General features: G+C 39.9%; 1 protein-coding gene across 3 annotated transcripts in view; it reads left to right on the top strand.

Annotated features, from left to right (window-relative positions):
• Positions 1–23801, top strand: part of LOC120732655 (mannosyl-oligosaccharide 1,2-alpha-mannosidase IA) — a 192202-nt gene that overhangs the window by 64093 nt on the left and 104308 nt on the right. For 2 of the 3 annotated variants that reach the window (XM_040030405.1, XM_040030406.1), the window contains exon 2: positions 17577–17673. In XM_040030405.1, coding sequence (XP_039886339.1) covers positions 17577–17673 — 97 coding nt within the window. Of the gene's footprint in view, positions 1–8114; positions 11588–17576; positions 17674–23801 lie in introns of those variants that run through there. The other variant, XM_040030407.1, reaches the window with a different exon arrangement.

The following is a 23801-nucleotide window of genomic DNA, read 5'->3' as shown; positions in this document are numbered from 1 at the left end:
AAAATGGATTGAAAAGAGGCACATAGGAAAAAAACAAATAAAGAGAATAACAGAAAAGATGGCTAAAGCAAGGACGAGACAGTGGAAAAACAAGCAAAAGGACCAAAAAGCAATAAAAATAAAAAGAATCAAGAGGCGGAGGAGTAATTTTGCACAAAACATCCAAGACGGCCGTTTTGGTTCGTTTGACTTTCTCTCCTCCATCTCAGTGGATCATCTGTAATGGCCATTCTCTGAAAAGCAAGCAGCTGCACGGACTCTAACTCATTTTCTCCTGCTCCCACGACACATTTTAGGGGGTAAAATGGATTGGAACTCAAGCGCAGAAAGCTTCTTTGAGACACACAACTGCTTTAACACCACGTTCCCAGACTGTGGTGGTTGGAAAAACTCGGGGGACGGACAACTTCCAAATGTGGAAGAAACTCTCTCTGTTCTAGCTAAGCATAAAGACTAGGCTGATTTTTAGCTGAGATTCATGCAAAAAGAAAAATGTGTAAAAACCTAAATCACATTAACTGCACTGAGGCCGTTTCCTTTTTGTGCGAGAACTTGCCTTGTTCGACAAGCTTTAATCCAAGGTCCTTACTTTGGCATGGCTGAATATAGTCCCTGGGTTCTTTTAATGGGAACAGAGCTGCCTTATACACACAGAGGCTTTTCATATTTAACATCAATCCATCCTTTCTGAAAGATTATGGCACCATAGGTTCTGTACCTGCACCTGACTCAACTGTTTACTCTATGTTGAGCTGCATAAAGAGCCTCCCCTCCAGGTAATAAGTAGACAGAAGTTTGGTATGAGTTCCACAGCAGGATGCCTCTGAGCTTGTTATTAGGTCTATTTTGAGTGGCTTCTTAAGCTTTAGCATTAAAACTAACTAAAAAAAAACACTGACCTTCTTTGAGACTGCTCAAAGACTCCAGAAGGCTTTTGTTCTGGTTGCTTTTCAAACGTCGCCCCCTCATCAGTTGAGGGTTGAAACACCTGAAAGAGAAGTTGCATATGATTGCATAGTGGTTATCAACAGACTTCCCTCTATGCTGGAAGGAAAGAAACCCCTAGTAGAAGAGTTGCTTTCTCTCTGCTGGTTGCATTTGTCTGGGGGGGGTGTTAACTTTTGACTTGAATCCTTTAATCATCTGGACTTGAGAAGAAGCTATCCCCATCCTTTTTTGTTTTCCTGTAGGCACTAGTACCAGCTGATATTTTTATTTATTTATTTTATGGTTAAAATTATAGTTGTGCTTGTTTCATACTGGTTTAATTTTGACACTACAGACCTACTCATATTCGCCATTTCCCATCTTTGCTTAACCTCTTTTTATGATAGCGTGTCCCTTTAAATCATCAGTAATGACTGCTCAGATTTTTCAAGCCTGACCTTTTATGGACTCCACGTCTGTCTTCACCTTGTTCCTCCCCTCAGGTGTTCAGCCTTTGCCTCTCATACCTCTGAAATGACACCATCCGTGTACACTTGTTTACTCACCCTCCATCTTCAAACAGAGCCATATCAAGAGAGGGCGCAGAACGCACTGCTGCACTCGAGAATCAGGCAGCACTTGTATCCCACAACCTTTGTCACCCCATCTCTCAACACCATCTTCCTCTGTGACTTCTGCAGCTGTGTAATAGTTGTTATCTGAGAGGCCAGGAGGCGATACGATTAGTGTTTCTTGAGGTGCGGATTTCGCACTAAGGGAGAAAGACTAATCCTATGGTTTCACATCTGTGTTTACAGTATATTATATTACAGGGTCACCTTCAGTTGATGTTTTTTCCTCCCTCCTTTTTAACTGTTAATATTTGTGTAGTTTTTCGCCTGAACTGCTTGTAGCCTCTGGCTCTGAACTCTCTGCTCTCTGCTCTTATAGCCCTGGACATCATGTTGCATAACATTAAAGAATAGTAAGACCTGGCTCGTTAATGCATTTGGAGTGGATCGATATCTTGGCACACAAGTGTTTCCGTCATACCAATAACATGGCCTTTAGCCTGCAGCTTTAGAGCGTTTCAAAATGTCTGAGTGAGTTCTTGACCTTTTCTGTACAGACACTATAATGTCTCGCGGTCTAAATCTTTTATTCCCCCTCCAGGCTTGCGTTATAAGAAAATATACCCTGGATGAAAGTAGTCAGTAATCCCTTCGTCTGTGGCTTTACAAAGGGCTTTAATGCTTTTACATTAAACCATTGATGCAATTTGCAGTCATGTCACAGCATGCTGTTTTGGTTAAATAACACACGAGACACAGACTGTAAATAAAGATGAAACTGAAACATTTCTCAAGTATCCAGGATTTGGATTATTTTCCATAGTTTGTGTGTGTGTGTGTGTGTCTGTTCTTTTTAAAAATAATAATAATCAGTGCATTTTTTTTAATGATTAAAAAAATCAATTAATATTCATCCATTATCTGCTACTTGTCCAGGTCACGTTATATAATCTTGTATATATTATCATGAAATTTTGAGGCAGCAGTCTTAATCCCACAGAGCTCAAGGTGCTCAGCTTTTTCTATGATTGGTGGAAAAATGCAAGTCAATACGAACAAACCTTACCAGTTTGAATCGCACAAAAAAAATACAGATTTTGACACAACCAGTTCTGTTTTGAATCCCTATAAAAGACCTTTTCTCTTTTCCTTATTTTGTATTGGGAACTATAATAAAAACATAAGAGACAAATGTTACTTCTCACTTATAGATAGCACAGGCAATAAAAAAAAAAAAAAAAAAAAAAAACTGAATCAGCATCAGATGTATCGGCCAGACAATCGGATGCCCGCGCCTGTGAGTGTTCGTCTAACTGGATATGGATCAAGCCATTTTTGGAAGGGTTAATAATCACTATACTGGGACTCAATTCATCTATAATCTGAAGAAAATTCTCAGTGTTGGCCATGGCAAGCTGAATCAGGCTGCTCATGTTAAAAACTGGCACATAATAAAAGCTAAATGTATTGACATCCAATAGTGGATTTGAAAGGATTTGGATATGATAAAATCCTAAGAACAATTTTAAGATGCAGGCAATGATTCACGGCTCTGGAAAGATGCTAGATAGTTTTACATGTGATTATTTCTCTTTATGTCATTTTGCTATGGTCATTAGCATGCAAAGTGCAGCTTTGTACTGTAGTGTATATTACAACCTCATAAATTATTATTATCGCTCCTTAAGTGAAGACCTGTTACAGATACAGTCAGCAACAGTTGCTCTGATTTCAAGCTAAATCTCAAGTAACATATTCAATGAATATTTATCCGTCTATCGCTGGATGTCAGCAGGCCGGACGTCACTCTGTGCTGCTCAAAAATTCCAAAGAGAAGTATTGACGTGTTAATATAGTCATGATCCGCTCAAAGGCTTAGGCTCCCATTGTTTTTAATTGAAGATGATATTTGGGGGATTTACTGGATGTGGGTGTAAGCAGTGAGATGCTCTGCTGTGTGTGAATGTGCTAGAGGATAAGGAAGTGGAGGGTTTATTGTCTGAGCATTGAAATTGGGTTTTTTTTTTTTTTCCTGCGTTGGGATTTCATTAAAGTGAGAGAATAGGGCTGTCAAACAGTTCTAGCAAGGTGACTGATGTCGCCTCGCTACCTCAAAGGCAAAGAAACAGAATATATAACGTTCTTCATCCTGCGTTCGTAGCATACCGAAAATACTTATTGCATTTTGAATTACTGGTGACTGAAAGTGATGATAAATTAAAGAAGGATTCCTCAAAAGAGGTTTTTCTGCTTATCTATACATGTGGCATGCAAGTTGAGTTACTGAATTAAAAGTTAGGAGGTCTGTCTTGTCATGCTAATGGAGGCTGAGCATTGCAATTTTATCCGTTTAACTAAGTGCTTCCTTTATGATCGATGATTTGCCTAAGGGGCAGTTGGGCATTTCTGTTTGTACTCAGAAAATGATAATCCGACAGATGTTTTGGAGAAAATATTATGCAGAAGTAAATGATCTCATTTCTCATCAGTTTCATGTGCTGGACTTGTACCATATTAATCCAGTAAAGCCACAGCGCAAACTTTTGAGTGCATATTGAGTCCTATCAGCACAAATGTAATCAATAATATTGGTTTCATTGATCTTTTCTGAGGAAATACAGTTTTTTTTTGTTTTTGTTTTTTTTATCAGGATATATGCAAACTAATTCACTACTATCAACATTTGGTACCCAAATATTTTTTTTTCTTTCCTGAGAAGTCACAGTTTTAAGATGCAGCGGTGAAGCCGATATCCTCATGACATCAGAGTTCAAAGTCGTGTGTCTGTGTTTGAAGAATCGTATGGGGAAAGGAACGTATTTCAAAGCTGCCTGCATATAGTAATGGGTCTGTATAATGTTCACACATTATGAAGAGCCATTAGTGAATGCATTTGTGAACATTTCTTTCAGCTTGTTACCCGGACGCACACTTGTGACACGTTGTTAATGCTTTGCTCTGTGAGTAAATTTGTGCCACTTTTGCAAAATGTAGCAATTAAAAGTAAAACGTGTGCGGCTCAAAGTTTTCTATGAAAGATTTTCATGGTGGAAGTTTGTGTTTTATGGAGCTGTGTGACATCTACTAGCTAGATCACATTGTCTACATTTTATGGTCTCTGGATCACTATAAGCGTGGAGCAAATCCAGTGCCACAAACTATCACGATGGTCAACCCAGCAGAAAATGATCTGTACTACCCGACCATCATCACCACTCCCAGTTATTTTGAAGCAAAGGACAGAATTTTTGGCTGCTCAGTGAAGTCCATGTTATCTCAATCGAACACACTCTTCACTCTGAGTGATTGCAAAACCTGCACTACATATCCAGCTGAAATAATATCTGCATTTCATCTGGATATTATTAACTGTCTCGCTTTTAAAATGCTATACATCCCAAAGTTTGTGGCCTCATTTCAAGATTTCTACAGCAGGACATTGAAAATTTGTTTCAAAATCACGATCCACGCAAGAAACAAGTCCAAGCGGTTCCAGGTTGAACACTATCCCCAGGCAGCTCACTCAAATAATCAATATGTCGGAGAAAAATTACTTCTGTAGGTCCTTCTTTCACTTCTGCTTTCTGCTGTTCCTCTACCTTTTACCTTACTCTTTCTAATAATACTGTAAAAGCTCTGTAATGGTTTAGATTGACTTTCACCAACCCATCATTTTCTGTAGCATCCCTGCAATTTCATCACTGGCTTGTTTCTGAGGAGAGAGCTGCTGTCAGCAAGAAGTGTAAAAGTGGATGATAGTCAGGGATTTGGGGGCATGAGGTACTTTATTGGAAAAGTTTCTGTTACTCCACTAAGTTTTGAAACCCCTCTGCTCTCCACTTGTTCAGATTCCATCAGCTTCTCTGGCAAGGTCTATTGATTGGGCTGGCTCGGTGATCCCCAGTAACTGAAAGGAAGGAAAACTGTTTGACTGGAGGCTCCTGTGCAAACAAACATGACTTTGGAAAGTAGGGCTCTGAATGCATAAAGAAAGAGCAGCTCCTTGAACACAAGCTTTAATCTAGTGTTTCAACAGTGTTGCGTATTCTAAACAATGAGCGCCACTGAAGCTCTGAGTTGAGAGATGTTTATCTAATAGCGAATGTAACGTTTGCATCGAATTGTTGTAAAGCAAATGACTAATTATACGTTGTTTTCTCTTTGGGCTTGTAATTATGTTCGGAAAGCAGGCTTGGTAAGCCACGAGCAACGCTGCGAGATGTGGAGGAGGCCTAACAAATAGTCTGATATTCATTCTCCCTCTAGCTAAGGTTTTCGTTTCCACTTCATCTCTAGCTAAAGCTGATAAACCAGCTAGTCATCAAACCCCGTTCATCTGGTGCCTGGCAGGCAGCGTTATTGGTGAAACTGCTGTGGTGAAAGCAAAGAGAGTGAGTAGCTGTGGGAAGAGCTGTGGGAACTGCAGACTCTTAAGCTTTAGTTCCTGTGATGGTCATTAGATGCTGGCTTGGAAAAGCACACTTTAACTGTTCTGCAGTGCTTGAAACAACCCAAACTTCTCTGTGTATGCTACGTGTTTATACTAGTTGCAGTGGCTAACGAGGGAAATGATGTTGAGCCTTGCTTTGGTGCCTCTGCCTGAACAGTTTTACACACATTGTGCTCAGTTTTGCATCGTATTGCTGCAGTGACTGATCTATAAAGAATAGCCCACCAGAAACAGGTCAGTGATTTTACAGATACTATGTCTATTTTTTTTTTTTTTTTTTTTTAAAGTCTGGGTTTTGTCTACATAAAATATTTCTAATTTCCATTTCTGCAGGTGTGCCCCTGCCAGTTTTAATCATCTGCAGCAATTCAGTTCAGGTTTATTTGCATGGTGCAAAATCACTTTCATAACTGGCACGTCAAGAGGTTTTATAGAACAAGGTAAAGACCCTGCAGTATTTTAAAGAATACATAGAGAGACAGCATTATGTGGTTAGGCTTCAATTCTAACTTTGTTGCCTTTATGACTGTTGGAGGGTTGCTTTTGCCCTCTATACAGTGGGGCAAAAAAGTATTTAGTCAGCCACCGATTGTGCAAGTTCCCCCACCTAAAATGATGACAGAGGTCAGTAATTTGCACCAGAGGTACACTTCAACTGTGAGAGACAGAATGTGAAAAAAAATCCATGAATCCACATGGTAGGATTTGTAAAGAATTTATTCGTAAATCAGGGTGGAAAATAAGTATTTGGTCAATAACAAAAATACAACTCAATACTTTGTAACATAACCTTTGTTGGCAATAACAGAGGTCAAACGTTTACTATAGGTCTTTACCAGGTTTGCACACACAGTAGCTGGTATTTTGGCCCATTCCTTCATGCAGATCTTCTCGAGAGCAGTGATGTTTTGGGGCTGTCGCCGAGCAACACGGACTTTCAACTCCCGCCACAGATTTTCTATGGGGTTGAGGTCTGGAGACTGGCTAGGCCACTCCAGGACTTTCAAATGCTTCTTACGGAGCCACTCCTTTGTTGCCCGGGCGGTGTGTTTTGGATCATTGTCATGTTGGAAGACCCAGCCTCGTTTCATCTTCAAAGTTCTCACTGATGGAAGGAGGTTTTGGCTCAAAATCTCACGATACATGGCCCCATTCATTCTGTCCTTAACATGGATCAGTCGTCCTGTCCCCTTGGCAGAAAAACAGCCCCATAGCATGATGTTTCCACCCCCATGCTTCACAGTAGGTATGGTGTTCTTGGGATGCAACTCAGTATTCTTCGTCCTCCAAACACGACGAGTTGAGTTTATACCAAAAAGTTCTACTTTGGTTTCATCTGACCACATGACAGTCTCCCAATCCTCTGCTGTATCATCCATGTGCTCTCTGGCAAACTTCAGACGGGCCTGGACATGCACTGGCTTCAGCAGCGGAACACGTCTGGCACTGCGGGATTTGATTCCCTGCCGTTGTAGTGTGTTACTGATGGTGACCTTTGTTACTTTGGTCCCAGCTCTCTGCAGGTCATTCACCAGGTCCCCCCGTGTGGTTCTGGGATCTTTGCTCACCGTTCTCATGATCATTTTGACCCCACGGGATGAGATCTTGCGTGGAGCCCCAGATCGAGGGAGATTATCAGTGGTCTTGTATGTCTTCCATTTTCTGATGATTGCTCCCACAGTTGATTTTTTTCACACCAAGCTGCTTGCCTATTGTAGATTCACTCTTCCCAGTCTGGTGCAGGTCTACAATACTTTTCCTTCGAAAGCTCTTTGGTCTTGGCCATGGCGGAGTTTGGAGTCTGACTGTTTGAGGCTGCGGACAGGTGTCTTTTATACAGATGAGTTCAAACAGGTGCCATTCATACAGGTAACGAGTGGGGGACAGAAAAGCTTCTTACAGAAGACGTTACAGGTCTGTGAGAGCCAGAGATTTTCCTTGTTTGAGGTGACCAAATACTTATTTTCCACCCTAATTTACGAATAAATTCTTTACAAATCCTACCATGTGAATTCATGGATTTTTTTTTTTCACATTCTGTCTCTCACAGTTGAAGTGTACCTCTGGTGCAAATTACTGACCTCTGTCATCATTTTAAGTGGGGGAACTTGCACAATCGGTGGCTGACTAAATACTTTTTTGCCCCACTGTAACTTCTAAAGCTGATATAGACTGCCAGGAGTCGTTTCAGGGCTCGTACAAGATTTAGCCTTTTATTTGAGCTTGAAGCTGAAATTGAATCTAGTTTTTAAGCCTTATTTATATCTTTTTTCCAACTCTGCTGTCATATTTCCCTTTATAGAAAACAAGTAGACTCTACTGGGGCTATTTTAGCACATTAACAGTTCAGGTTTACCTCCCCAACAATTCAACACCAGAGTCCAGACACTTTAATAGGGTCCTTGTGGCACTTCTCTCTTTTCTGGCATGAATCTTTCATGGTGCACCGAAACACTCAATCCACTAGTGGTGGACGCTCAGGAGACAGTTTGGCACACGCTAAGGATCTCTCCTAATGATCCGTGCTGGAGAGAGCGGTGTGGACACCTGCCAAAGAAAGAGGGATACTTTTTTATTTTTTATTTATTTTTTTTGTGGTAGCTGTCCTGATGAATTTCACATCAGACAAAAATCCTGAAAGATTATTTTCTGGTTAGTATCTGAAAAGGCAGATCTAAAGCTTGGAGCTTGAATCCAGGTGTCCCCATCAGTTGTAACACTTGCATGCTTAAATAATGTTCCTTGCAGCTGGGTGTAAGTGTCTCTGAGTGTACCAATTGATGCTAATTACAAACACTATGTGGACACATTCTAATCAGAAATCTGTTTTGGCTTTACAGTTATTTAACATTCAGTATGTTGTAGCTTCTCTGGGGAAAACCCCCCCCAATACAACTCTGACTTTTAATAAAAAAAAAAAGCTTATACTCTGAAGCATCTTTTCTGCTCCGCTTGCAGTATTATCCCCCAATTTAAACAATATCTGTAATGGGGATGGTTGGCTGATGTTGATCCCAGACATTCATTAATTCCACGCATGAATGATCTACAGCTCAGTTCGTCCCTGGTTGTCCGACTGTGGCTCTTGTTTTGGGACTTGCTCGTAATTGACCAGAGTGTTGTGCTGACTCAGGGTGGCCTCACTGGCCTTCAGAGACCAAGAAGGCTGTGTTACCGCTCACAATAAATGTGGATTTAATAGGCAGGAAATGGCTCTGCTCCAGAGCAGGTCTAATACGAAAGGCAAGAGGAAATTCGAGAGGCAAAGGTATTCAAGTTTAGGTGGGAAGTTTAAGGCAGAAACAATGGGAGGAAGCTGATTCTGTGTTTTTCCTGCCAAAGGTGCAGCTGGTTTCAGGTGATGACACAGCACCTCGTTAACGCAGCAGTGACTCGAGGCTATCATGCCAGGGTGCCGGGGTGATTTATTATCCGTTTTCCAATGAAAGCCTCCTCAGATTAGAGGGATGCCTCGCTTGTGGAACCAAATATAACAACTGCATTACAAAACAGGCAGGTTGGGAAAGGTGTCAAGAGCATTTTGAGGCGCGCTTCATGTTTATTTATGAGAGCAGGCTCTTGTCCGTGTAGTCTGAAATAATCCAAGTTGTTTATCTGAGAAAGCGATAAACAAGTCAACATGATTTGTGTATTTTTTATTTTTTTCCCCCCCACAAAAGGAATACACAGAGCATACAGGTATACGGGGGGTTGGCAGTTTCACTAAAACAGTATAGAAACATACCACTGGCTCGTTTACTGTATAATCGACATGTGAACATCAAAATACTTGTCCTTCTGTAACCGTTACCTGCTGTTGTTTTTTTGCATGTATTTTTCTGCCTTTACTGTAGTTTCTTATGCCAGGTCATTGCTGGATATGCACTGTAGTACAATGAAAAAATCCCATTACAGAGGGGGACCAGATTAGCGATAGTACAGCATATAAAATGAACCACTTACTGCTATTTTAGATTTACTCAAACGTAACAAAAATACAAGTCATGTAGCTCTATGTCTCCTTCTTTCCCGGATAAAGCTCTCTCTGTCTGTGTCATGTATGAAGCTGTGGGGAACATTAATCTGAAAGTGACCTTTACGTGAATGACAGAATGACGTTACAGATTGATGAAGCCATAAATGTCTGAAAAAATGGGCTTTAGTTGCTTTGAGGACTTAATTGAGCTTAAAATCAGGCTGATGAAATTTCATAATTTTATAGTATGTGGGGGAAAAAAACAAATATGGATGACATGTGACACATGAATCCGAGGTAACATCTTTTTCATGTATTTTTCGGGGGGTGTAAGATATTTCTCAAATGTTTTCTTAATCCCCACAGCACTGCTATAGATGGTGGTGATGTCATGGTGTGCAAGAACAGTTTCTGTCCCCATAAATGAAGACCTGCTCTAAATAGTTGTCTAGAATAAACTACAAGCCGCTTATCATTGTATATCCCTTGGCTCTGGGCCATTGAATCAAAGCTCAGTTGTTTACAGTCAACCAATAAGGTTATCTTCAGCTTAAATGTTATTTAGTAATCGTTCAATATCTATTTTTATTGGTCATCCTTGTTTATAAAGTAATAACACTACAATGATAACACCCAAAAATAGTTATTATTATTAACCAGTTGCCATGTTTTCTTTTCTACTCATGTACAGAGGTTACACTCTTTATGCTAAACGTTGATGTGCTAATAATGATGATGTAATAACTACTACAGATACTGATTAATAAGACTGAGGAGACATGTTTTTGGTTTTGGTAAACTGATCAGACATTTAGAATAAAATTAGTCCAAATGCTGTGATAGGACAAAAGGTTTCACTGTGACAGCTCCTGACTGATTGTTACAAATAATTACTAAAAATAACATCATTATGTGCAACTCCGCAACATGAAGTCATAACCCTTATTATGTTTCCTGAAATTATTCCATAACGGTGTGTTATGAGCTCTTCTTCTGGTGGGTGAGTTATGCCTGCTTTGTGTTTGGAGATGATGTTCATAGCTGTGATGAATCTTGTAACATCCGGTGTTTTTGAGAGGAGGACAGAAATAAAAGGCAGTCTGTCTTCTTTAGATGTTGTAAAATCCAATCGGTAAGATAAACACATGCATAAAAGCCTGCATGTTGTAGCCAGCGCAGCAGTTGGTTGCCAGTATTGGGGTGCAGTGCCAAGTGAGCGCAGCTTGTTCCAGTCTGACAGAGTGGACTAAAAAAAATTCAGTTACTTATTATTTTTCCTTGCTCAATAAGAGCAGAGACACTATGTTGATAAAAAAAATATTGAGCCTTTTAATCTTTGAAATTACATGTTTTCAGTCCCATTAAGTATAACGGAATGTGATATATAAATACAGTTGCCATTGCCACAGGTGTATAAAATCAGGCACCTAGCCAGGCGGCCCCTTTACAAACATTTGTGAAATAATGGGTCGTTGGAAAGAGCTCGCTGAATACGAGTGTGGTGCTGTAATGGGATGCCACTATTGCAGCAAATCAGTTTGTGAAGCTTTTTCCCTTCTAGATATTCCACAATCAACTGTAAGTGGTCTTATTGCAACATGGAACGATTTAGAAACCACAGCACCTCAGCCACAAAGCAGTACAGTGCACAAAGTTAGAGAGGTTGCAGAGTGCTGTGCTCTGCTCACTGCTGCAGATTCCCAGACCTCTGCTGGCTTCAATATCAGCACAAAAAGGGATCTTCACACCTGTAACATCTACACAACCTCTACAGAGAAAATATCCATCCATCCATCCATTTTCATCCATTTATTCAGCCCAAACAGAGAAGCCCAGACCTCCCTCTCCCCAGCCACCTCCTCCAGCTTAGGAGGAGGTGACCGGGGGAACAACAAGGCATTCCCAGGCCAGCCGAGAGATATAATCTCTCCTCTGAGCCCCTCCCGAATGGCCGAACTTTTCACTCTATCTCTAAGGGAGAGGCCAGCCACCCTTCGGAGGAAGCCCATTTCCGCCGCTTGTATTCGCCATCTCGTTCTTTCGGTCACTACCCACAGCTCGTGACCATAGGTGAGGGTAGGGGCATAGATCGACTGGTAAATTGAGAGCTTCGCTTATACACTCAGCTCTCTCTTCACCACAACAGACCGGTACAGCGTCCACATCGCTGCAGCCGCTGCACCAAATCAATCTGTCGATCTCCCGCTCCCTTCTCCCATCACTCGTGAACAAGACTCCGAGATACTTGAACTCCTCTACTTGGGGCAGGAACTCGTCCCTGACCCGGAGTGGGCACTCCACCCTTTTCCGGCTGAGGACCATGGCCTCAGATTTGGAGGTGCTGATTCTCATTCCCACCGCTTCACACTTGGCTGCAAACCGTTCCAAGGTGAGCTGAGAAAATAACAAAATGAAAAGAGGAGCATCTCAATTTCAGCTTTGTCTATTTAAAATGTTGTGTTATATACTGGGATTTTTATTATTTGAGCTATTTTTTAAAAATATTTTGTAAATGTTGTAAATTATTTAATTGGTGCGTTGATTTGTTACAACTTACTCTCTTTAGCAACTGTGACCACATAATTACCTCTGGGATTAATAAAGTGTCCTGATTCATGACATGACATGGTCTCAGGCACAAAGAAGCCCCGCCCACTTGCCAATCTTCCGTGAGCATCCAATGAAACGTAAGTTGGCTCAAAATGAAGGAGTAAAGAACTTAAACATCTTGCTTCAGACAGTGGTTGAATTGAGGGGTTGCAAAAGACCCAGTTTTAGATAAATAAGGGTTACTTTGAACAGTGAATCAAATATGGAATGGGGAATGAGAAATGAGTCCCTCTCTACTTCAAACCAAAGACTATAACATTGGCACTTATGAATATGTTCCACTAACAGAGAAAACACAGAGCATTATGTCATCCTGTGGTTCTTATGCAACACCAAACAGTGGAAGCAGCAGATGGACGCCATCGACTCTAAATTATGACGAGTTGTGAGGGGAAAACTGCAGATTTATATTGTTTGGGAATAACCATATGGGAACCCCCTCTTGCTGAGTAATTGAATTGTGTTTGCATTTGCTGTGGAATGCCGTGGGTCACATTATTAAAATATATGCTCAGCCCTACCGTTCAGAGGACTTATCACTTCATCAAAACTTCCAATTCAGACCTACCCCTCTGGCACAATCTCATTATACGGTCTCTTTCATTGTAGCAGTGGTTTTGCTTTAGAAGCTGCTTTTTTCTTCTACTTGTTCTTCTTCTTTTTTCCGTCAGAGAAACCCCAGCTCAGATTGTCTCTGCCAGATGCTTCCTTACTCTAAATCATCTTTTGAAGTTCTAATCACGGGTATAAAATGGCCCGTAAAAGCTCTTTTGTGGCTGCCAGTTATTGTATGTCCAAATATAACAAAATGGTTTGAACTCACAAAAAGTGACCAACCAGCTGTCGGCTTTAGATCCTCAAGCTCTTGCTAACAACAACCCATTGAAGTCCCCTTTCCACTTGTTCTTTCATGACTTCTCACACATGACTCACAGATTTGCATATCAGCCCCCTCTTAGTCACCGGCAGTGTGCGATTATGCACCTTCTGATACATTCTGTTTGTACATTAATATAAGCAGCAGATGTGGATTGAACAGATGCAGGAACCCCAAAGCGTATCGTCCTTTGAGTGTACAAAAAGCACATCTACACATTCAGCAAAATTGTTCTAAATGATATAACCAGCCATTCATCTTTTGTGTGAAGCTGATGCATAACTGTTCAGTTTATCCAGATTACACCACTAACAGAGTCTGATATACACCTCGAGATGACAAATGTTTTGTCTTTTGTATTTTGCAACCCTAAAAATGTAATTTTTCATTAAAATTCATGTCAAGCTTTTTATGGATTTATCCCTAAAATGACTCACTTCTTTTAATCTTGCCACAGCAAATGTTTAAGATCCTGTTTCATTCCATTCCCCATTTTTGTGGCTTTAGATATCCTTGCTATTGCTCTGATTGATGCTGATCAGTTTGGGGTCCCTGCAGTCTAGGATTTTACTGACTTAACTGTACACTCCTGTAGTGTAAGGGAGAATGATGAGCAACTCTATAAAACCACATCTGGATATCCACTATGTTTTTATAGTCTAGGTGGTTCTAATCCTCTGGGCTGACATTAACTAGATTTGATTTCTTTTTAGCCAAAAAAAAACAGTATTGCATTTTTTAAAAAAATGTAGCAGGAAGGGAAATGAATACTTGGATATGATCTGGATCACATATACCCATCTCGGCCATGTGATCAGCAATATATCACCATGTGACCAGCTTTTGACCTACGGTCCTGGTTTGTTTTAATCACTGGCCCGCTCGTGGATCGCCTCTCCCAACAACGAGCCAATTAGTTCAACCAAAGAACAGTCGGAGCGCTGTCAGATCACGTCTGTGTCTTCTCTGTGTGCCCCTGGAAATGGATCATTCATCCATTTGCCCTCTTGAATAAGCAGCTTTGGGGGTAGCATGCTGGGCTGCTGCTGCAGCAAATATTGACCGGTGCAGATTGCGTCACGATGGTGTGTCGATGTGTCTGTACACCAACAGTCGTATAGCTGTGTGACCTCGATCTTCCCACGCTGTGACCCCTGCAAAGCAATACAGCAGCACAGATGTGAGCTTCAATAGCAAGTACTGGCTGCAGTTACATGCACACATAACTTGAAATTACTTGAAGTGGAAAGGATTTTAACACTGATGCTTTTGTATTCACCAGTGCATTTGATTTTCATCTACCTATTAAATAGTACCGTTTAAGAATGAAATCCTCTATTTTAGCATACTCTGAAGTCAATCTGTTGCTGATTAATGCTGCCATTTTACTTCTTTTGCTTTTCTTAACATTTATTTGATGATTATAAAGTCCAACTTCCATCATGCCATTTAAATTTTTTTTTTAATGCTGTGGCATATCGTCTGTAACATCCTTCAAAAAGAAACTGAGAAGGACGAGGAGTTTTAACATTTACCAAATCCTGCATTTTGTGCACTTTTTCCTATTTCTTTTGTGCTTTGGCTTTTAAATCCACCAGAGGAGTGAGACAGGCTGACATTATAAAAGATGGAGTAAGTTTCAAATAAAACTTGAGACGTTTCCTGGTTTTCATTCTGTGAGGCAGAGCGTTCTGTCGAGACGCAGCGAGGCTGGCTCTGGCTATTTTTGTTCTTTAAACATTTACTGGAGAAAATGATTACCTTCGTGAACATATTTCCAGCGTAAGATTCATTGCTTCTATTTCCCTTAATCATATTGGGTGCTTGTTTTTCCACATTCTGAGAGATTACTGCTGCTTTCATTGTCGGTATTCATTTGTGTAAATGGGGAAAAGGCGCTGGTTAAAAAATGCTGCTTTGTCAGATTTAATGCCAGGTCTGAAGTAAGGAGAAACAACGGTGATGACCCTTTACTGATCTACGAAAGGTTTTCACTGCATAGTCATTCAATATGTGGTGCAATTAAAATGCCAAGCAACAAATTATACCGGCACCGCAGCTCCAGAATAGTTATAGGGCTCATAATTCATTTGATACCAAATCTTACCACCCTGAATTTAAGACTAATTTGAGCAGTGCGGTTGTTTCCAGTGTGAAGGATGGCCGGGGCTCTGTATGCTTTGTGGTATCTATAATAAGCTTTTAGGGTGAGAGGATTTTCAGCTGGAGGCCCTGTCAGCAATAATCAGATTCATATTTATTTCCCAAAGCTTCATATGAAACCACCTTCAGAGAGAAGTCTTACAGCATACTATACTGATAATAGAGATGACATCATCTGGTGGGGATTTTGGAAATCCTGACACATCTGCCCACATCTGTGCACATACTGACCGCTTTGGGTTGTGTTTTTTTGTATTGTGTGCAACAAGAAGATGAATTTAATGAACCTGTCACTACTGAAAGCACTTTGTGCAGTTTGAGCTGTAATTACTTTTTAGTTTATTTTCAAGCATTCTGCACTGAGCACCCGTTCATGCACCGTGGCATTTCTTTTACGATGGTATAAAAAAAAAAAACATTACATTTTTATTTGGGGTGCTTTGATGCCCAATTATGATAGCCGCTGAACCGAAGGGAAACGTTGCTTAATCGAGAGGTCCTCTGTAACTACAAATGATCCATGTTTATTAGCAGTACAGTGGTTGGAGATGCATTTATATTGTGGAGCTAAAATGTAGGATTCCCATTCATACGAGTGCATTCAGAGTTGCAGAGCCTTTGCTAGAATGTCTCTAGCGAAGAGCTCAATGTCATTGTGTGGGAGCTGGAGATCTATTGGTAATCAACAGCAAACACTGGAAGCTTTGGCAGCAGGCTCGGTCTGGGTGCTTTAGCTCACTGAACAGTTCAGCGGGAGAGAGTGGAGTTCTTGCAGGAGAGAAAGACATAAAATAAAAGGCTGTGAAAAGTGGGTAAATCTTGCAACAAAGCGGCAACATTGTCGCAAGATTTACCCACTCGAGTCAGATGGTGGCAACAATTCAGTTTACAAGAACTAAATCATGATGATTTAGTTCCACATTTTAATCAAACCAGTATCCTAGATCTCAATAGTTGAATCAGCTACGGTGTAGATGTGGGGACAATGGATGGAATCCCATTTTGTGCAGATGTTCATCGACCCCAGAAAACGACTCATTGAACCCTGATTTTTCTTTTCTTATTGTAACCATTAAGTCAATATTTGTTTATTTCTCATGAAGTTTTGCTATATTTACGTTACATTTTCTACATATATTCATATTCCCCTCAGGATACTTGTAATCGCTTTGTTGATCTCGGTAAAAAGTCAAGGATGTAAAAATTGATGCTGTGATTCACATTTGATTCTTACTCTTGTTTCATTATTAATAGGTTTCAGAAGAAAGTAGGCTAAAAAAGAATTTTTACTGAATCAGTTCTGATTTCTTTTTATTTTTCATTTCATTGCATTTACAAATTCTTTCTCAAGCAAATACGGACAATGTTAAGATTACGCTGCCAAATTTCTATGGCCGAGTGCTCAGCTTGCACACGGATGTATTGCAACTGTGCCCCCTTAAATATTATTTAAACTGATATTTAAATCAACATTTGATGTAATCTTCTGACTTTTAGCAGTTTGAAGAAGTTTAAAGTTGTTTTCTTGGAGGTTGGTCACTTCTGGAAAGCTATAGTCATTACATGACATTTACAACAAAGAGCTATGAATATATTTGATTAGTGTGCTGCTGGTGGATGAGAACGCTTTAATCATTTCTTGTAATCCTCTACTTTTTTGTCTTGCTCCTTTTTGTTCTATATTATTGCATTGGGAAGTTTCTTTGCAGATCACAGCTATCTGAACAGCAATATGTGCTGCTCGAAGAGGTTTACTTTTGTCTGCAGACACCAGTCAGTCTGTCATTTATAGCAGTAGCTGCTGTGAAAATGTCAACCGTATTGTTTAGCAGTGTGGTTTATGTGTTTATAATTGCATCCGTGTCCTTAATTCAGACCTGATCAATATCTATCATTCTGTTTGCCTGGAGCTATACCAATTTAATTATGACTGGGTTTGGCGCTGCGATGCTTTGCTGTCAGCCGACTGACCCGTTTGTCTGCCCTCTGTTTATTTTGCAGATGATGAAGTTTGCCTGGGATAACTACAAGCGCTATGCTTGGGGCAAGAATGAGCTGCGGCCTTTGACGAGAAACGGGCATATTGGCAACATGTTTGGTGAGTATTTGCTGGAGACTCAGAAGGCCTGAAAGGTCACCTGGTTTTTTGGTATTTATTTATTTATTTGTAAGACCCACTGACCTTTCTCTTGGAAGACTTTCATGTGAAAGACAGACTAAAACTAGGGAGGGAGGCAATTTTGTGATCAGTAGAAGCACCAGCCACAGAAACTAATTTAAAATCTATAGTTTTGTGTTTGGGTGGACAAAAGAAGGATAAGAAGGTTGCAAATGTCTTTATTAGAAACAGACCAGGGCCGACTGTTTCTCAGTTTGGAACGGATGGACAACTACACCAATCTTAAACTCTCACAAGCTAGCACTGATTTAGAATTTCAGAGCAAGTAGTCTGCCTAAAATAACAATTTAACTGAAAGTTGATTTTTGGCTTTTTAATTCCATGTTTTTGTGCTGTGCTGGGGAGAAAAAAAACACTTCATGAAAACACTTTTTTTGTTATAAATGTTTTGGCAAACTTTGTGTCTTCACTCACAACAAAGACTTTCCACGCTAACTAAATGTTAGCGCGTGGCCTACTGCTGTGTATGCGTTGCACATGCACGAGGCTGATCAGCTGGTTACTGATTAGGGCAGAGAAAGCCGGAAATCAGCCGATTCCGGTTCCTCGCCTGTCAATTGTTGCATCTCTATATATTATTGCAGCGGTCCCCAACATTTTTTTGCACCACGGACAATATTTTCATAGACCGGCCTTTAAGGTGTCACGGATAAATACAACAAATAAAACCAGTACCAGTACCAAAAAAAGAAGATTTATTCATGAAACACAGGAAAAGATTAAAAAAATAGTGATAAACACAGATAAAACCCCAGAAAACCATACATTTCCCACTCGAACATTGCGGCCCAGTACCAAATGACTCAGTGGGGGTTGGGAACCGCTGTATTAGTGCATCAATATTCACAAGCCCTCAAATGTACTCAGGATGTCGTCAAGCACCTCATGACGTTAAATATGACAGACGTTAAATAAGCCAAGGAGAGAAACATAAAGTCACAAGGTCCTTCGTAATTTTGGATTTTGATAATAAGGCAGCACACATGGATAATCTAGTTAAATTAGGAAAACCAAACAAAGTAGTTTAAGCTCTGCTTAAACCAGAACTGACATCCAACTCAAAGCACAGAAATAAGTGAAGTGCTATTAATCCTTTGCTTTTGACGTGGGCTATGTTGTGTAACATATCTCCATAATATTTCCATAATTAGACATTTGACGTAACTGTCTATTAACTGATTCAGAGAAAAGCAATAGTGCCTTAGATGGTGGTTAGTCTCATATTGTAGCCTACTTTCAGACGTTAGGCACATTGTTTAATTTTAAATTAAAAATTAAAATAAAATATTTATCTTTTGTGTCGAGCTTAGAAATAGAGGTTGTTTTGCACAGTTTTGCTTCATTGGCTTCTGATCAGCTCTTTCAATACTGAATAATAATTGAAGCCATGTAATGGGCAACAATTCTTATAGCTTATTGCTTTTTCACTCAATAATCTGTATTTGTAAATTCTGTTTGTAAAAGACAGTTAGTTTGTTTAGAGGTCTTTATAATGCTCTTCTTCTTTTGCTTGTGCTTTGATGGGGCTGCTTTTGAGAAGCTGCAGGTAGCAGTAGTTTAACTCGAATTTCAAATGAGACAAAAGCAACTGGATTTCTACAGATATAAAAATATATTATACCTGCACACCTTCTGAAAACAAATCATAAGTAATGAATTTTTAAAAAATCCAGCTGTCATAAGAACGACAACACATCGCACTTATTTGCACCTCAGTGAGCTTTTGACACTATGTTTTCTTGAGCTTTCACTCAGCACAGGAAACCTCGCAACCTGCCAGGGGTGTCACAGTCTCCCAACAGCCTCTAATTGGAGCCAAATCCAGAGGGGTCCTGCAGTCCTCTGCAGTGGAGCATATCAGTCAGTTCGCACTTCTGTGCCTGAGGGAAATCCCACAATAAAGCTCTTAATAAAAGGTGGATCAGCTCTTATTAAGACTTGGGCTGGTACTGTCTTCCATACCTGAGGTCTTCCTCTTCCACTTCTGTAGGGATTCACAAGTATTAGAGAGGTTGTGGTTAAGAGGAGTCACTTTAAAGCAAAGGCCTTGAGCCACGTTTTAAAGCAACTAATCCAGGATCACCCTTAGATGAAAATGACCAAAAACAATTCAAACACAGATTTTGCCATCATTTGTTTATTCAACCGGTTTGGTTAATGTTTGTAGTTAAAGCTAAGACATCAGAGAAAAGTTTTGTTCTCGACCTATTAGTTATAAAAGAATAAGGTTTTAAAATCTGTTCATATGCCAGTTCAGTCATTCTCAAACTGTGGTAGGCGTACCTCTGGTGGTACGTGGGCTCCCTCTAGGGGTACACGGGAAGTCTCCCCCCAAAAATTTAAGATTAAATAATATACCATGTTCTGACAGAGGGATTTCTGAAAAAAATCAAACGTACAGCTCTGTTTCGATGTGCACGAACCATGAACAAGGGTCGTGAAGCCAAAAATCCAGCAGCTTAACCACCACAGCAAAAATTAAAACGTACAGCTCTGCTATCACTTCCAACATAAATGAAGACAGAAAACTAAACAGCAGTTTGTAGGGTTAGTGAAGCTGGGCTAGCTGGTATATAATGATGTGCTACGTGATCGCTAGCTACACAACTATGTTAGCATAACATAAACACAGTGAAGCTGGAGGATGAATATGGGCTCAAAATGTGGTCATAAATATTTTGTACTTGTAAATCAGTTTTGTACTTGTAAATCAGGATTTGTATGTGTAAAAAGAATTTGTGTGTGCGTAAAAAAGATTTGTATGTGTAAAAAGAATTTGTGTGTGCGTAAAAAAGATTTGTGTGTGGACTTAGCCAAAAGAAACCCTGCAAGTTACAAGTACAAATTTTGACCCTATTTTTTTTTTCCTTTCATCTGATTGGTCAATGTCATGTCAATCACAAATGTAACAATCCAATCAGAGAACAGATGGGTTTGGCTGTCGGAGGGGCGCTTTTTTTGAACTGCAGGTCTTTGAAGGGTAATACAGTTTGAAGCTGGAGGATCTCTATACGGTATAAATATCCGATAGCAGTTAGGTCCCCTAACTTTCAGCAGCTGTTGAAAGGATAAAGTTGTGGTATGTCAGTGGTTAGAAATACTATTATTACTTTAGGATTAGTTTAACACAAAGTCAGGGCTGACCCGGGACCATTGCTGTGAGTCACAGTGCGCAGCATAAAAGTCCTTTCACATCGGACGCAGCACGTGCTGCTAATGCTAACTAAAAGCTAAGGATCCAGAATTTGTTGCGCTGGCTGCTGAGCTCTGTGGGTTTTTGCAGCAGCTCTACCTGTACTAGATGCACCTGCTCCTTGTCTTTTCTATCTCTGACTTTATGTCCTCTACAAGAGTTTCTGGTTTTTTTTGCTAGTTCTTCAAATGTTCAATAAAAACATATATGCTAATTCATAACGAAGAAAGCTTTGTAACGAAGACTGTCATTTCCAAAACACTGCCCGCCCCCCCGCGGTCCGCAGCGCTGTTGAAAAGGCTGTGGAAGTTCCTGTATTAAACACGTAGACCTGTGACACAAAAATCACCAAACTCGGACGACCACAGACTGTTTTCCTTCATGGTGATGAAGGAAAACGCTGGGTTGGCATGTAAAAGGGCATTTATTCCCTTCAAAGACCTGCAGTTCAAAAAAAGCGCCCCTCCGACAGCCAAACCCATCTGTTCTCTGATTGGATTGTTACATTTGTGATTGACATCACATTGACCAATCAGATGAAAGGAAGAAAAATAGGGTCAAAATTCGTACTTGTAACTTGCAGGGTTTTTTTTTTTTTTTTTTTTTTGGCTAAGTCCACACACAAATCTTTTTTACGCACACACAAATTCTCTTTACACATACAAATCTTTTTTTACACATGCAAAACTGATTTACAATTACAAAATATTTATGACCACATTTTGAGCCCATAGATGAACTCTTACTTTTTTCCACTCGATAAAAGTTAACGTCATGGTTCCTGATGGTTAGGGACAAATCCAATCGCATGGCTGGATGCTGTAAATGGACCAAACTTCAGTCAGGAGAACAACTGAGAAAATCCATCCACAATACGAGGTTAGTCATTAATATATTGCTGCATGGGCTGGGCTGCAGTTACATTGTAAGGTTGTTCATGAGGGTGAGTTCGATGAGAAAGAGGAGTGCAGCGTTATGTCTGTGTTATCTGATGAACTGATTATAAATCAATCTTTTTTTCCATCTGTGCTTTTTTGTGTTGATACTGTGTGTTATCCAGTATTTTCACAAGCACAATGAACTGCCAGCATCATTCAGTGAAAAACAGAAGAACAAATTAGATAACAAGCGCTCCAAATATAATAAATCCAAACTGTTTTTCCCCACTCTCTACTGTTTTAATGTAATAAATTTAGTTGATTGACTTTTCTCAATGTAATTAGGCTGCTATTTTGCTGCAGAAAGCCTATTTTGTTGGTCGATTTTGTTGATTAATATGCTGCAGGGAGCAGAGATCTGTTAGTTTTTACTACAAGTCGTGTTTCAAGATGAGTTATCAAGGCTTCATCCACTTACTCTACTTGTGAAGTAAGGGATCATTAGGAAGGAATATCAGCCAAGGACACTGAAAGCTAATGGACTGTAGTGTTGTCAATATTAAAACTTGAGAGATGATAGAGATGATGATAAACTTGCAATGATTTGTTCGTGTTAAAGCTGCATTAGGAATGTCTGACTGCTGGGAGATATGAGACACCAAACAGACTCAAAGCAGTGAGCCTTGATATCAGCTTATTAAATTGTTATTGGTAGCATATTCACAAACAATCACTTCATCACATTTACACATTCAGCACAAACAGCTTGTATTTTATACGGATTCATTCCCGGGAGCTGGATTTATACCTGACGCTAAAGGTTAACGGCACTTCTAGCTAGCTGAGACGCAGCTTATAAATTATAGCTTGGTGTCAGATTGTGATGATAGCACAAGCATGGCGCTAGTTGGATTCAATGCAGTTATGGCTAAGTTTTGTGGAGTTTGCATACTCTTTTCATTTTCTTTTTTCTCCAGGCGCTGTGCTAGGTTAATGCTGGATCTCTTGGCCAGGACAATCTGACATAAGAATAGCTGTGTGTCACAGCTGTGTTTTGCATTCTTATCATTTACTTTGTGATGTAGGCAGTCAGAAAAAAGGCATTCCATGTAAAGGAGATTGCTGCTATACAGAAGGTTGACAGCGAGGTGACAGTTTGCTAGAAGGTATAACCTGAGATAAGATATTGAGATTGTTTTCATCCTGCTTTATGTTGTATTCACGCCATGAAACCATCAGTTGTATAAGAAAACAAATATACTGGAATCTGGCAGTGGGGCCTGATACGGTGAGAATTTGCAACATGCAAACAACATGATGCAATAATTAAACAAACACTGAACTATGCATATTAGCTGTGCAGTTCATGTGTCTTTTAGCTATAGTAAATACACTGCTAACATAGACCCCAAACACTGAATAACAATGGCTATTGAATAAATAAGTGAAATGAATTATTTCAAGCATGCTTTCATTGAACAAGGTCAAACTTTTTGCATGCTGAGCGTGAATACATGGTGCGTGTAATTAAAATCCCTTCGCTTACTCGTTGTATATCAAGCAATCTTGTGCGACATGTTTATTGTTCATGCTCCTATTGCAGTGATGATGTAAATACGATCTATAAGTCAGCACCATTTACAAGTTAGAAGCAGTGTGGTGCTCAGTGCTGAAGGATTCCTGTGAGACATATGCAAGGTGATTCAGCCCTGTGGACCAAATAAGTCCACACATGGAGCTGAAAAGCTGTGAAATATGCAGGAAGGTGCAAAAGGGTTTGCTAATTTTCACTGGGATTTGGCACACTGTGACACATCAACATTTAATTAATTTAGGAAAAAGTTAGATTTGAACTGAAGAATCTGTTGATGATGGATCGTACTGTTTTTGCTCAATTGTATTGAATTAAGCCATGGTTACACACTGACATTGACAAGTATAGCAGTCACCCAATATGTTGTTTCCATATAAAATTT

The sequence above is a fragment of the Simochromis diagramma genome, unplaced genomic scaffold (genome assembly GCF_900408965.1).
Source record: "Simochromis diagramma unplaced genomic scaffold, fSimDia1.1 OVJJ01000361.1, whole genome shotgun sequence".
NCBI lineage: Eukaryota > Metazoa > Chordata > Actinopteri > Cichliformes > Cichlidae > Simochromis > Simochromis diagramma.
This window is presented reverse-complemented; position numbering and strand designations above follow the sequence as displayed.